Source organism: Nerophis lumbriciformis, linkage group LG19 (assembly GCF_033978685.3).
Source record: "Nerophis lumbriciformis linkage group LG19, RoL_Nlum_v2.1, whole genome shotgun sequence".
NCBI lineage: Eukaryota > Metazoa > Chordata > Actinopteri > Syngnathiformes > Syngnathidae > Nerophis > Nerophis lumbriciformis.
In genome coordinates this window covers 41,665,836-41,682,368 of record NC_084566.2, presented here as the reverse complement: position 1 = coordinate 41,682,368, position 16,533 = coordinate 41,665,836, and the positions used below count along the sequence as shown (strand labels likewise).

Here is a 16,533-nt window from a genome sequence, read left to right as displayed (position 1 = left end):
AAGCTGCGCACCTGCTGCGCGTGACGCCGGCCGCGGCGAAGGCGGACGAGGCGGGGTGTCGGTGCGGTGGGCGCGGTGGTGACCCTGGACGTGCGTCGGGCCCTTCTCGCGGATCGCCTCAGCTACGGCTCCCGGTGGGGCCCTCTCGGGGGAAGGGGCCTCGGTCCCGGACCCCGGCGAGGCGTCCCTTCTCCGCTCCGTAAAAGTGTCCATCTCTTTTTTTTTTTTTCTTCTGTTGTGGCATATGCAGCAGGTGCCTGCTCGTTTTTCGTATGTGGGTAACAACATTTAACTATGTATATATATTTCCGAATTGGTTTAACTGCCACCCGCTTGAATCTATTTAAAATCTAATTTTTTTTATTTCAACCGCCCGACCCGACCCGCGGATAAAATCTAATTTTTTTTAATTTCATCCGCCCGATCCGCGGATAATCCGCGGACTCCGCGGTTGTGCCCGCAAACCGCGCATCTCTAATATATATATATATATCTATATATATATATATATATATATATATATATATATATATATACACACAAACCCTGTTTCCATATGAGTTTGGAAATTGTGTTAGATGTAAATATAAACGGAATACAATGATTTGCAAATCCTTTTCAACCCATATTCAGTTGAATATGCTACAAAGACAACATATTTGATGTTCAAACTGATAAACATTTTTTTTTTTGCAAATAATCATTAACTTTAGAATTTGATGCCAACACGTGACAAAGAAGTTGGGAAAGGTGGCAATAAATACTGATAAAGTTGAGGAATGCTCATCAAACACTTATTTGGAACATCCCACAGGTGTGCAGGCTAATTGGGAACAGGTGGGTGCCATGATTGGGTATAAAAACAGCTTCCCAGAAAATGCTCAGTCTTTCACAAGAAAGGATGGGGCAAGGTACACCCCTTTGTCCACAACTGCGTGAGCAAATAGTCAAACAGTTTAAGAACAACGTTTCTCAAAGTGCAATTGCAAGAAATTTAGGGATTTCAACATCTACGGTCCATAATATCATCAAAAGGTTCAGAGAATCTGGAGAAATCACTCCACGTAAGCGGCATGGTCAGAAACCAACATTGAATGACCGTGACCTTCGATCCCTCAGACGGCACTGTATCAAAAACCGACATCAATCTCTAAAGGATATCACCACATGGGCTCAGGAACACTTCAGAAAACCACTGTCACTAAATACAGTTGGTCACTACATCTGTAAGTGCAAGTTAAAGCTCTACTATGCAAAGCGAAAGCCATTCATCAACAACATCCAGAAACACCGTCGCCTTCTCTGGGTCCGAGATCATCTAAGATGGACTCTTGCAAAGTGGAAAAGTGTTCTGTGGTCTGACGAGTCCACATTTCAAATTGTTTTTGGAAATATTCGACATCGTGTCATCCGGACCAAAGGGGAAGCGAACCATCCAGACTGTTATCGACGCAAAGTTGAAAAGCCAGCATGTGTGATGGTATGGGGGTGCATTAGTGCCCAAGGCATGGGTAACTTACACATCTGTGAAGGCGCCATTAATGCTGAAAGGTACATACAGGTTTTGGAACAACATATGCTGCCATCTAAGCGCCGTCTTTTTCATGGACGCCCCTGCTTATTTCAGCAAGACAATGCCAAGCCACATTCAGCACATGTTACAACAGCGTGGCTTCGTAAAAGAAGAGTGCGGGTACTTTCCTGGACCGCCTGCAGTCCAGACCTGTCTCCCATCGAAAATGTGTGGCGCATTATGAAGCGTAAAATACGACAGCGGAGACCCCGGACTCTTGAACAACTGAAGCTCTACATAAAACAAGAATGGGAAAGAATTCCATTTTCAAAGCTTCAACAATTAGTTTCCTCAGTTCCCAATCGTTTATTGAGTGTTGTTAAAAGAAAAGGTGATGTAACACAGTGGTGAAGTTATTAATTAAGTTAATTATTATTTGCAAAAAAAAAAAAAAAAAAAGTTTATGAGTTTGAACATCAAATATGTTGTCTTTGTAGCATATTTGGATTTGCAGATCATTGTATTCCGTTTATATTTACATCTAACACAATTTCCCAACTCATATGGAAACGGGGTTTGTATTAGGGATATATATATATATTAGGGATATGTATATGTATATATATATATATATATATATATATATATTAGGGATATGTATATATGTGTATGTATGTATGTATATGTATATATATATATATGTGTATGTATGTATGTATATGTATATATATATATATATATATATATATATATATATATGTATACAGTATATATATATTAGGGATACATATATATATATATATTAGGGATATGTATATATATATATGTGTATGTATGTGTGTATATGTGTATATATATATATATATATATATATATATATATATATTAGGGATACATATATATATATATATATATATATATATATATATTAGGGATACATATATATATATATATATATTAGGAATATGTATATATATGTGTATGTATGTATGTGTGTGTGTATATATATATATATATATATATATATATATATATATATATATATATATACACATACATATTACACACATATGTATACGTGTACAAATGTATGTATGTATGTGTATATATATATATATATATATATATATATATATATTAGGGCTGCAACAACTAATCGATTAAATCAATTAAAATCGATTATAAAAATAGTTGGCGATTAATTTAGTCATCGATTCGTTGGATCTATGCTATGCGCATGCGCAGAGGCAATTTTTTTTTTTTTTAATTATTATTATTTTTTTAATAAACCTTTATTTATAAACTGCAACATGTACAAACAGCTGAGAAACAATAATCAAAATAAGTATGGTGCCAGTATGCTGTTTTTTTTCCAATAAAATACTGGAAAGGATAGAAATTTAGTTTGTCTATTTTATCCGATTATTAATCGATTAATCGAAGTAATAATCGACAGATTAATCGATTATCAAATTAATTGCTAGTATATATATAATATATATATATATATATATATATATATATATATATATATATATATATATATATATATATATATATATACACACATAGAACACACATCCGCATCCCAGATGCATTTTTACTGACCAATGTGGTCCCCGAGTCAAAATAATTGCCCATGCCTGCAATAGAATGTAGTAATGTAATAATAATGTACATTTATCTTGGAGAGTGGACTTCAACAGTATCTCCTTCTATCTGCTTCTTCGTCAAACAGACCATCAGCAGCTTCCCCATTTATTCTTTCATGTATACAGTAAATGTCCCCCGTTTAGATATTTTGTTGAATGTCCTTGTCTGGCATTATTGACTCATTCCGCTTCATGACGCAGACGAGCAGAATGGAGGTAGGGAAAATGATCAGGTTTTTGATGAATCACAATTGGGACATGGAGGATTTTAGATCACTGGACAAACCTCCAAATAGCCATTATGTTCAAGTAATACAGTTTGAAAATGCAGACACACATGGAGGAAAAGAAGAGAAGCCATGCTATTTCAATACCTTTTGTTCCCTGTGACATCACGTCCGCTTATAGACTTACAGTAAGACCAGCACAAACACTTGGCAGGAAAAGAACCACTCAAGCAGTACTCAGGGCTAGGGATGTATATTGTTAGGATTTTATCAATATATTACCCTTGTTGATATTCCTTATCAATACCCATATTTTTCGGTACTCTTATCAGTACTATATGTAATTGGTGTAAATAAAGATGTAAAAAAAAAAAAATGCATCTTTATTATAATTTGGTTAACATGATGTAACATTTCACAGCAGGGAAGTCTTTTATCAATGCCTGCTTTTTAAGTCTTAAACAAGTCAAATGTGTGTGCAGTGCAGTAATGTCATAATTTTGTAAACACTGTGTTTATATTCCTTACAATAACACTCATCTAGGGTTGGACAATTAATCACATTTTAATTTCGATTTCGATTATGGCTTTTCACGATTATCACAACATAATAATCGACTAAAAACGATTAATGGGCCACGCAATGTGCATGCAAATTCCGGAGCTTGTGATGGTGAAACGGATGAGGAGCGACTGAGTAAAAAAGAGCGTGTCTACTACAAGTTTGGAATGTCACCGTGTTTGCTACTTTTTATTTGATACAGCGCTAGTATGCCTGATCAATAATCACTAAACTCAATAAAAAAAGTAAGGCGTATTTGATTTCTGCATTGACGTAACCACGGACAGTCACTTAATATGCCAATAAAATTAAATCTGCAGTTAAACACAGAATATCAGGGAAATTAACATAAATGTAAGTGAAATGTTGTCATTGTGAGGAGAAAAAACATTTGTTTGGGAAAATAATGTGTCCGATACCACTCATTCATTCTTGACATACCCTGCCCCGTGCATATCTAAATAATGTTGAGACGGTCACCTGAAACAGCGGCTAAACTACAAAGTAAAGCCAGCAAGAAGGATCCATACACACTAGAGATGCGCGGATAGGCAATTATTTCATCTGCAACCGCATCAGAAAGTCGTCAACCATCCGCCATCCACCCGATCTAACATTTAATCAGAACCGCATCCGCCCGCATCCGCCCGCACCCGCCCGTTGTTATATATCTAATATAGACGATGCAAGGCATTAGTGAGGTTATAAAGCTTTTGCCTGTTAAAGAAAGGAGACTGATCCAATGCAGCACAGACATTCGCGTGCCACGCTGTCACGGCCCAGACGCACACCAGTGCGCAATCATATGGGAGCCGCGCTGAGCGCACCTCCAAGCGCGTCTCGCTGCCGGCGACGGCCGGGTATGGGCCCGACGCTCCAGCGCCATCCATTTTCAGGGCTAGTTGATTCGGCAGGTGGGTTGTTACACACTCCTTAGCGGGTTCCGACTTCCATGGCCACCGTCCTGCTCTCTATATCAACCAGGGTGAGCCCCACCCCTTTCGTGAGCGCACTGCGCGCGGAGTGACCCCTGTTACGCGCCCCCGGCAACAGGGGTGGCGGGCAGGTAAGCTGCTTACCTGCTGCGCGTGACGCCGGCTGCGGCGAAGGCGGACGAGGCGGGGTGTCGGTGCGGTGGGCGCGGTGGTGACCCTGGACGTGCGTCGGGCCCTTCTCGCGAATCGCCTCAGCTACGGCTCCCGGTGGGGCCCTCTCGGGGGAAGGGGCCTCAGTCCCGGACCCCGGCGAGGCGTCCCTTCTCCGCTCCGTAAAAGTGTCCATCTCTTTTTTTTTTCTTTCTTCTGTTGTGGCATATGCAGCAGGTGCCTGCTCGTTTTTCGTATGTGGGTAACAACATTTAACTATGTATATATATTTCCGAATTGGTTTAACTGCCACCCGCCTGAATCTATTTAAAATCTAATTTTTTTTTATTTCAACCGCCCGACCCGACCCGACCCACGGATAAAATCAAATTTTTTTTAATTTCATCCGCGGATAATCCGCGGACTCCACGGTTGTGCCCGCAAACCGCGCATCTCTAATATACAGGTTTTTTAAAACTATATTTAAAGTTTGGTTTTGGTGGTGCAATAAATACTCATGTTTTCAAATAATAAATAACCGTGTAATTAATTGTGATTACAATATCAATCAAAATAATTGGGAATATTATTTGTGCCATAATCGTCCAGCCCAACACTCAGCTGAAAATAATATTTATGTAGGCAGAGCACAGACCTTTTACATTATCATATAATTTATATCATATCATCATCATACAAATCAATACAATCAATTAGCCTATTGGTTGGGTGTGCAGTTAAGCAAGGTGTGTTCTGAGGTAAAAGGTTAACTCGATTGGCTGTTCTGCCATGTATTTTTAATGACTTGCTGCTTCACCTGTATAAATATGACAGTGCGTGTGTCGTAATTACCGCGCCACGCCGCCCCCCCCCAGTGAAAAGTATGTTGCATTAAAATGAGTACAACAAATCCAAAAATGTAAAAGTAACAAAATAAATGTTGCGCGGTACTACTCACCTCTGGTCTGCACACAAAAATATTTTACTAATAGTTCAAGATGACATGATGAGCGCAATCGATCCATCAGCCCTCCAAATCCGCTGTATGCAGGTACTCTATGTGCCTCCCTCCCTCTCAGGGAGTAGGGGGTTTTATTGTCCGATGATTTGACAAAGGTTGATTGGCAACACTAAAATTGACCCGAGTGTGTGAAAGTTGTTTGTCTGTCCATCTGTGTTGGCCCTGCTATGCGGTGGCAACTTGTCCAGGGTGTACCCCGCCTTCCACTCAAATGCAGCTGAGATAGGCACCAGCACCCCCCCCCGTGACCCCGAACGGGATAAGCGTTAGAAAATGGATGGATGGACGCATGGATTTGACTGCATGGTTGATAGTCGAATTAGACTCTTCCAAATCTGATCGTCAAATCTTCGACTATTCAAAGACAGCCCATACTAATTTAACTGTGCTTGACGTATTTTTACACTTGTAAGACAGATACAGGTAATAAAGGATTAAGTTGGTGACATTTTGACACTTGAATCGATTATTTTAATGAGGGAAAAGTGTTTGAAAAGACAAATTGCAGGAGGACACAAAGTGCGTGTATAAAAATGTAATGTACCTCAGCTGTAAGATGCTCTAATGTGTTTTCATGTGGAAAAAGGTGCATTTACCTTCAATTATGTTATTTTCCAGTATTTGATGTGCATTGTCTGGTGGTAGCTTGTGTTGTTATAGTAACACATGTACCATTATCTGAATTTAGATAAAAGGTCGTGTACCAACGTAGTGTTTGTATCCTGATTTGATTTCCTTCTCAAGCTTGACATTTGAGGATATTTTCCCACAGCAGCCTCGTTTTCTTTTCAGCATTCATATTACATTTTGTCTACAACGCAGCCCGAAGGCATCGATTTTTTTTTGTTTTTTTGTTTTGTTTATCTCTCATTAGAACCTACACGGTACAGGTCAAGACACAGGCTCTGGAGCAGGAACTATATCCCCCAGTGAAGTGAGTATAAGTGAGGTGCATCTTCAGTCACTTTCAGAGCTCATGCAAGCTACCTCTGGACTTTCACCTCTTAGCCTTCTCGCCAATGAACAGCTCCTGACTGCGCTCAGAAGCGTTTACTGTAGTGCCAGCACCTGGCAGAGGTCCTCTGTGAGGACAGCATGATGTTTGCTTTTAACACTTGTCAACCTGCATGCTATGAAAGCCACTTAATCTGCCGCAGGCATGACTGTCAGCTTTCCTGTCTACGTCTGTTAAACCAGGTTCAGCTGGAGTAACACTTGTGGACCAGCAGTGGCAGCATCCATTTTTTTGCTCTTTTCCCCACTAAAGTCAAATTATTCTGGAAAATGTACTAGCTAGAAAGTGTGTCTATTAACTGAACGCCTTCTTTTACACACTGCATTTTCAACCAGGTTACCTTCTCACGCATCTTCTCCATCGTCTCTTCTTCTGGCTGGACTCTGTTTGCTTTCATTCACCTTCCAGTGACTTGATTAATGGCTTCTATTTTCTCCTCCTTCAATCTCTGTTGACATGGTTCGGCTCAGGTGTGATGGGGACACTTTTCTCTCGCTCTGTATTGCACTTTTGTGGTCTAGCATGTTGCAGATGCACACTTACAAGACTGCATGTGTCATGCCTCAGGTTTGATGGACATGCTGGTGTAAGTTTTCAACTGGTTTCCTTCTCTGCTTGCCAACTTCTCCATGCTTCTCTTTCCAGCACTGTCTTTTTCCCCATCACTGGGCAGAAGCTCACCATGGCCGTGTTAGTAAATGTTTGCTTTTGTCCTTTGCAGAGCTCTCAGTATGTGCAGTGTGTGGCCGGCTGCCTTCAGCTGATGCTGAGGGTTAATGAGTACAGGTTTGCCTGGGTGGAGGCCGACGGGGTTAACTGGTAAGTAGACTTCTTTTTTACAGTGAAACGTCTGAGGTCAAACACAATTTCTCTCAAAGGAAACCATGGGAATAGAAATGCAGTACAATGGTACCTTCAATGTTCCCTCTAATTGTTCATGTGTGTGAGCAAAGGCAAAAACTCCCTGAGCATTGAGTGGAGCCCATGTGAGCAACATCAGACGCAGCACACCTGTCCCAAACCTGACTAAATAACAAGTTCAATCTCCATCCATCCATCCATTTTCTACCACTTGTCCCTTTCGGGGTCGCAGGGGGTGCTGGAGCCTATCTCAGCTGCATTCAGGCGGAAGGCGGGGTACACCCTGGACAAGTCCCCCCCCTCATCGCAGGGCCAACACAGATAGACAGACAACATTCTCTTATTATTATAATCATATGACAGCAGTCATTTCCATGAGGTTATTTTCTAATATAAGTGTTTAGGCCAGTGGTTCTCAAACTTTTTTTGTCATCCCCCACTTTGGACAAGGGGGAGTTTTCAAGCCCCACCTGCCCCCATCGCCCCAACAGAGCGCTAATGCCAAGCTTGAACATTTTCAAATTTATTGAACATCAAGTTGTATACATTCAAACTCAATAACATAAAATAACATCAAGTTCAATGATAAATAAAATTACTGTGCAGCTGTGGTACAACTTGCATCAAGTTCAATAATAAATAAAATAACTTCCATCAAGTTCAATAATAAATAAAACAAAAGTGTTATAACTTGCATCAAGTTCAATAATAAATAAAAAAAAGTGTTATAACTTGCATCACGTTCAATAATAAATAAAAAAAAGTGTTATAACTTGCATCAAGTTCAATAATAAATCAAATAAAAGTGTTATAACTTGCATCAAGTTCAATAATAAATCAAAAAAGTGTTATAACTTACATCAAGTTCAATAATAAATTAAAAAAAGTGTTATAACTTGCATCAAGTTCAATAATAAATCAAAAAAAGTGTTATAACTTGCATCACGTTCAATAATAAATCAAAAAAGTGTTATAACTTGCATCAAGTTCAATAATAAATCAAAAAAAGTGTTATAACTTGCATCAAGTTCAATAATAAATCAAATAACTTGCATCAAGTTCAATAATAAATACAATAAAAGTGCCACTTTGCAATCTTTGCAAAAAAAAAAGGAGGAGCTATGCATTTGGCAAGACAGGGCAAGTGACAGCACTTTGCCCCAGGAGAGCCACCTTGCTTCACTGTGAAACAGCACGGCTGTATGATCAGCTCCCATTTCCTCACACAGTGCAGAGAACAGTCGCGCTTTCAGTGGTCGTGTTTTGATCAAATTTACCGCGCTCACATCTGTTAAAACCTCATTGAGTTCGGGGCTGAGCTGCCTTGACGCGAGTGCTTCCCGGTGATTGACAGTGTGTGCCCGTCACATTTTTGTTTCTCTGCAGGCGCTGGCTCTGGCTCGACGACCTTTGAGATGCGAGTCACAAATGTATATATTTGTGTAATTGTGGTCCAAACATTAGCCTGCTACCCATCCGCGCGAAAGTTTGTTCCGCTTAGCCCCACCCCCATTAGTTACTGTTGCTATGTCTGTCAAACTTTCGCTCGTACCGAGAAATATAAAGCCTACAGTAAAAATAAGTACCGGTAATTTCCATTTATTTATATAGCGGATTTCACAGACAGAATCACAAAGTGATTTACAGTGTGTATAGAAAATGAAAGCATAGTAAAAAAAAATAATCTAAGAATATAATAATTAAAAAAAAAATTTAAGTGAAATTTCCTCCCGTTCCTCGCGCCCCACCTGTCATGTCTCTATTCCCCACCAGTGGGGCACGCCCCACACTTTGAGAAACGCTGGTTTAGGCCCACTTACAATGACAATAACAACAAATATAGTTTTTCATGAACTGTGTACTTGTATTGTTTGTCTGGGTGGAGGTCCTGCTTTTAGAAATAATTTGTACCCCTTTCAGACATTGCATTTAGTTCCCATTAAAACATTCACATGTTGCACAATGAGATGTAAGCAGGGGATCATGTGTACATTCCTGCAACTTCCTGTTTGTAAAAAATATATTTTTATTAGTATTTATTTAATATACTATAAACATTTCATGATTAATATTTATCAATTAAGAGTCCTAATAAATGACACTAGAATAAGCACACATTTGATTGGTAAATCATAGTGTAGCGACCTGGAATGACACTTTATGTGTGGTGTTGGAGTTGTCCGACTTTTTGTGCGGCTGTAAACGCATCACTGGCTAAGTGCCATATGTGCATGTGTTGGCACAAGTGAGAAAGAGCGAGCGGCTGCTGTTGATATAACAAAGTTGCTTTTGGTCTGGTTTGTACTGCAGAAAATGACCAGTTTTGCTAGGTATCATTTCTTTTACTAATGTTTTGGTGATGTGTTTATGGCCGACAATAAAGAGTTTTGCTCAGTAAAGTGATGGATGTAATTCATGTCCTCAACGCGTCTCGACAGACGTTACAATATTTAAACAATGATGACGAAAACTGTTTTCTCTGTCGTGTCCGTGTGTCGAAAATTGTTATGCGCTTATTTTTTTATTTGATGTTGTGCGTGGCATAGATTTGCCATGCGCAGAGGACGCTTGAGCAGTGCGCAATTGCACAGGCGCGCACCTTAGAGGGAACATTGGGTAGACAGACAACATTCTCTTATTATAATCATATGACAGCAGTCATTTCCATGAGGTTATTTTCTAATATAAGTATTTAGGCCCACTTACAATGACAATAACAACAAATATAGTTTTTCATGAACTGTGTACTTGTATTGTTTGTCTGGGTGGAGGTCCCGCTTTAGAAATAATTTGTACCCCTTTCAGACATTGCATTTAGATCCCATTAAAACATTCACATGTTGCACAATGAGATGTAAGCAGGGGATCATGTGTACATTCCTGCAACTTCCTGTTTGTAAAAAATATATTTTTATTAGTATTTATTGAATATACTATAAACATTTCATGATTAATATTTATCAATTAAGATTCCTAATAAATGACACTAGAATAAGCACACATTTGATTGGTAAATCATAGTGTAGCGACCTGGAATGACACTTTATGTGTGGTGTTGGAGTTGTCCGACTTTTTGTGTGGCTGTAAACGCATCACTGGCTAAGTGCCATATGTGCATGTGTTGGCGCAAGTGAGAAAGAGCGAGCGGCTGCTGTTGATATAACAAAGTTGCTTTTGGTCTGGTTTGTACTGCAGAAAATGACCAGTTTTGCTAGGTATCATTTCTTTTACTAATGTTTTGGTGATGTGTTTATGGCCGACAATAAAGAGTTTTGCTCAGTAAAGTGATGGATGCAATTCATGTCCTGAACGCGTCTCGACAGACGTTACAATATTTAAACAATGATGACGAAAACTGTTTTCTGTGTCAAAAATTGTTATGCGCTTATTTTTTTATTTGATGTTGTGCGTGGCATAGATTTGCCATGCGCAGAGGACGCTTGAGCAGTGCGCAATTGCACAGGCGCGCACCTTAGAGGGAACATTGGGTACCTTGGTTTTCATTAGACATTTTTGGGCCAATATTCGATAAATCAATTAACCGAACAATAAATGAAAATAAAGTCATAACTTTTCCAGCGTCAATAACCGCCATATGCATGCATTGTTACTGGTTAGGATAGCGGTCATTCGGTTTTAGCAATTGCGGGCATGCACATAAACAGTAGTAATGATAACCGCTTTAAAACTCTCGACGGTTAGTCCTAGTGTGTGAATGATTTCTATCTACCGTATTTTCCGCACCATAAGGCGCCCTGGGTTATAAGCCGCGCCTTCAATGAACGGCATATTTCAAAACTTTGTCCACCTATAAGCCGCCCCGTGTTGTAAGCCGCATCTAACTGCGCTAAAGGAATGTAAAAAAAACAGTCAGATAGGTCAGTCAAACTTTAATAATATATTAAAAACCAGCGTTCTAACAACTCTGTTCACTCCCAAAATGTACGCAAATGTGCAATCACAAACATACGTATATCAACATGGACAGAGCTGCGTGAAAAAAGCCACCCGGCCTCTTCGCGTAAACTTAAACGTACCTTAACCACTCGCTCATCTTTTCTTCATCCATCCCTTCGAGTTAGCTTTTATGATGACGCCGGCTGGAAAGGTCTCTTTTGGCAAGGTCTTCCTTTTGAATATCACCATGGGTGGAAGTTTCTGGCCATTAGCATGGCAAGCTAGAACCACAGTGAAGGATGACTTCTCATTCCCTGTGGTGCGAATATTCACCGTACGTGCTCCCGTTGTATCCACAGTGCGGTTCACAGGAATATCAGTTGCTGTGAAATAGTAATCCGTGTGCGGATGGAGAGATTGCGTCTTTTCATGAACCGGATACCTGTCGCTTAGTAGGAGCCATTTTGTGGTCTTTACAGATGTAAACACACAAAGGAAATGAAACGTACGGTGATATCCGCGCGCTTTTTCTTCTTCTACGCGGGCGGGTGGTTGCTTACAGTAGAAGAAGAAGCGCTTCCTGTTCTATGGGGGCGGGTGCTTACCTTGGCGGTTGCTTGCGTAGAAGAAGAAGCGCTTCCTGTTCTACCGGGAAAAAAGATGGCGGCTGTTTACCGAAGTTGCGAGACCGAAACTTTATGAAAATGAATCTTAATATTTATCCATATATAAAGCGCACCGGGTTATAAGGCGCACTGTCAGCTTTTGAGAAAATTTGTGGTTTTTAGGTGCGCCTTATAGTGCGGAAAATACGGTATGTTGGCCGTGAGATGAGGTGGCGACGTGTGCAGGGTGCACCGCACCGCGCCTTCTGCCCGAATGCAGCTGGGATAGGCTCCAGCACCCCCCGTGACCCAGAGAGGGACAAGCGGTAAAAAATAGATGGATGGCTGGAACTTCATTTAGTCATTTTATTTATTGTTTTGGTTGTGTATATTTGAGGGTCCCCACACCCCCTCCTTAACAAAGACAGAACCATTTTGTTGCTTTTGGTTGTGATTTTTATTAAAGTGCAACATTTTGCTTACAGACTGAGTATATTTTATTATTATTTTTGTATTGTTTGTCTGTTTTATTTAACTTGGATATTTAAAAGTTTACATTCCAATTACAATGTTAAAATATAAATTGATTTTTATCCTCAAAATTCTGTAGACCAGGGGTGCTCATTACATCGATCGCGATCTACCGGTCGATCTCGGAGGGTGTGTCAGTCGATCACCAGCCAGGCATTAAAAAAATAGTCCTAAAAATGAGCGATCATAAATCTTCACTATGACGTCACTTTCGTCACTTGATTGACATTCACGGCACCCGAGGGTCTTCTGAGATGACGCTGGCTGCTGCCAGCTCATTAAAATTACCGACAGGAAGGCGAGAAACACTTTATTTCAACAGACTCTGGCGCCGTACCTGTCGTCAAAACTCCAAAGACCGACTGCACAGTTGCACAATAAAAGCTCTGCTTCATCCTGCCTGCGCTACCAAAATAAGAGTCTCAGAAAGCTGGCGTGCACAAGCTAGCAAGCTACGGAGTTTGCCGACAATGTATTTCTTGTAAAGTGCATACAAAGGAGTACGGAAGCTGGACTAATAAGATGCCAAAAACCAACCACTTTCATGTGGTATTGGACAGAAAGGAGCACTTTTTTTCTCCTCCATTCGAAAATGCGGACCTTATCATCACCACTGTCTGATTCTAATCAATGCAAGTCATCAGAATCAGGTAATACACCAACTTATATTCTTGTCTTCATGAAAGAAAGGAATCTATATGTGTTAAACATGCTTGTTTTATCTTTAACCACCTTTAAGTTAACAATATTAACTATTTGTGTTAAACATGCTTGTATTATTTTTAACCACCTTTAAGTTGTTAACAATATTAACTATATGTGTTAAACATGCTTGCATTATCTTTAAACACCTTTAACTTGTTAACAATATTAACTATATGTATTAAACATACTTGTATTATCATTAAACACCTTTAATGTATTAACAATATTAACTATATGTATTAAACATACTTGCATTATCATTAAACACCTTTAACTTGTTAACAAAAACATATATTTCATAAATAAGTAAATATAAATTATATATATGAATGAGGTAGATCCCCACGACTTGATCAATTGAAAAGTAGCTCGCCTGCAGAAAAAGTGTGAGCACCCCTGCTGTAGACAATATCCCATAATGACAATGTGAAAATATATATTTTTTTTATTTAGCAATTTTATTAAAAATTTAAATAATCACATGCACATAATTATGCACAGCTTTTGCTCAATACTTTAATTTGTTTTCACGTAAAAGACCTTTGTTTTTAACGTATTGTGGCTTTTATTTTGCCGTGGCGGCGCACCCAATCAATTACATGTAAGGGAAAGACTGGGGAAGTAATGCATCTTGTTAACTCCTGTTTGTCCAGTCTTATGATTGGCCGTGTGTTAATCCCAAACCCATTTTTGTCATGGAAACTGTGGCTTCATTTGCATTTGCATCTTAGGAGGTCTGCATCATGCTACTTAGCATCTTTCTCTGCAAATGTGGACCCCCTCCGCATCTTTTGAAAGTCATTCATTGTGTGTTTGGACCAACACTAGGAGCCTGTGTGGACATTGTGTATTCTAGTCTATTATCGGGACTAATAGCTCAGTGGCATGGAGACACACTGCTGTGAAAGCTTGGCCATTAAAAAAGTGAAAATATGGCTTCTCATCAATATAATTTTTTCCCTTTGTACTTTTTGACTTGCCTTTTCCACCCTGCCTCCTCTTCAAGTATTACAGCGGTGTTGAGCAACAAGTGTGGCTTCCAGCTCCAATACCAGATGATCTTCTGCGTTTGGCTCCTGGCCTTCAGCCCCCAGCTGTGCGAGCAGTTAAGGCGCTACAACGTCGTGCCTGCCCTCTCTGATATCCTGCAGGAATCTGTCAAGGAGAAGGTCACTCGGATCATTCTGGCTGCCTTCAGGGTACGTGTAGAGCTCCCCAATTTGGCGCTTTATGTCTTTGAAGTGCACTCAGATATTTACAAACTCTAGTGCAGCACTTTTCACTTGTAATTGGGCTGCCTGCTTTATCGCCTCTGGGGGGGAAAACGCAAATGGCGCTATTAAAAAACAGAGGAAGGCGATAAAAGAAACTATGTCCATAAAAGTTGCATAAATAAGATTTACCGCCGTGTTGTTTAGTTAGCTCACTGCTGTCTACGTTCAATACGTTGATGAATATTTCATTAACGTTTTCATGTTCTATGGAAATTTCAAAATTCCTAAGGTTTGCAAGGACAAAATATACAGGTAAAAGCCAGTAAATTAGAATATTTTGATTTATTTCAGTAATTACATTCAAAAGGTGTAACTTGTACATTATATTTATTCATTGCACACAGACTGATGCATTCAAATGTTTATTTCATTTAATTTTGATGATTTGAAGTGGCAACAAATGAAAATCCAAAATTCCGTGTGTCACAAAATTTGAATATTGTGTAAGGGTTAAATTTTGAAGACACCTGGTGCCACAAACTAATCAGCTGATTAACTCAAAACACCTGCAAAGGGCTTTAAATGGTCTCTCAGTCCAGTTCTGAAGCCTACACAAACATGGGGAAGACTTCAGATTTGACAGCTGTCCAAAAGGCAACCATCGACACATTGCACAAGGAGGGAAAGACACAAAAGGTTATTGCTGAAGAGGCTGGCTGTTCTCAGAGCTCTGTGTCCAAACACATTAATGGAGAGGCAAAGGGAAGGAAAAACTGTGGTCAGAAAAAGTGTACAAGCGATAGGGATCACCGCGCCCTGGTCAAGATTGTGAAAAAAAAACCATTCAAAAATGTGGGGGAGATTCAGAAGGAGTGGACAGCTGCTGGAGTCAGTGCTTCAAGATCCACCACCAAGAGACGCTTGAAAGACATGGGTTTCAACTGCCGCATACCTCGTGTCAAGCCACTGTTGACCAAGAAACAGCGCGCAAAGCGTCTCACCTGGGCTAAGGAAAAAAAGAGCTGGACTGCTGCTGAGTGGTCCAAAGTCATGTTTTCTGACGAAAGCAAATTTTGCATTTCCTTTTGCAATCGAGGTCCCAGAGTCTGGAGGAAGACAGGAGAGGCACAGGATCCACGTTGCCTGAAGTCTAGTGTAAAGTTTCCACCATCAGTGATGGTTTGGGGTGCCATGTCATCTGCTGGTGTCGGTCCACTCTGTTTCCTGAGATCCAGGGTCAACGCAGCCGTCTACCAGCAAGTTTTAGAGCACGTCATGCTTCCTGCTGCTGACCTGCTCTATGGAGATGGAGATTTTAAGTTCCAACAGGACTTGGCGCCTGCACACAGCGCAAAATCTACCCGTGCCTGGTTTACGGACCATGGTATTTCTGTTCTAAATTGGCCCGCCAACTCCCCTGACCTTAGCCCCATAGAAAATCTGTGGGGTATTGTGAAAAGGAAGATGCAGAATGCCAGACCCAAAAACGCAGAAGAGTTGAAGGCCACTATCAGAGCAACCTGGGCTCTCATAACACCTGAGCAGTGCCAGAAACTCATCGACTCCATGCCACGCCGCATTAACGCAGTAATTGAGGCAAAAGGAGCTCCAACCAAGTATTGAGTATTGTACATGCTCATATTTT

General features: G+C 40.2%; 1 protein-coding gene across 2 annotated transcripts in view; it reads left to right on the top strand.

Moving 5' to 3' along the window:
- The window catches only part of atp6v1h (ATPase H+ transporting V1 subunit H), a 64,042-nt gene that overhangs the window by 22,854 nt on the left and 24,655 nt on the right, over positions 1 to 16,533 (top strand). The window contains exons 7-9 of one of the 2 annotated variants that reach the window (XM_061978755.1): positions 6,935 to 6,994; positions 7,797 to 7,894; positions 14,681 to 14,873. In XM_061978755.1, coding sequence (XP_061834739.1) covers positions 6,935 to 6,994; positions 7,797 to 7,894; positions 14,681 to 14,873 — 351 coding nt within the window. The remainder of the gene's footprint in view (positions 1 to 6,934; positions 6,995 to 7,796; positions 7,895 to 14,680; positions 14,874 to 16,533) is intronic. The other variant, XM_061978756.1, reaches the window with a different exon arrangement.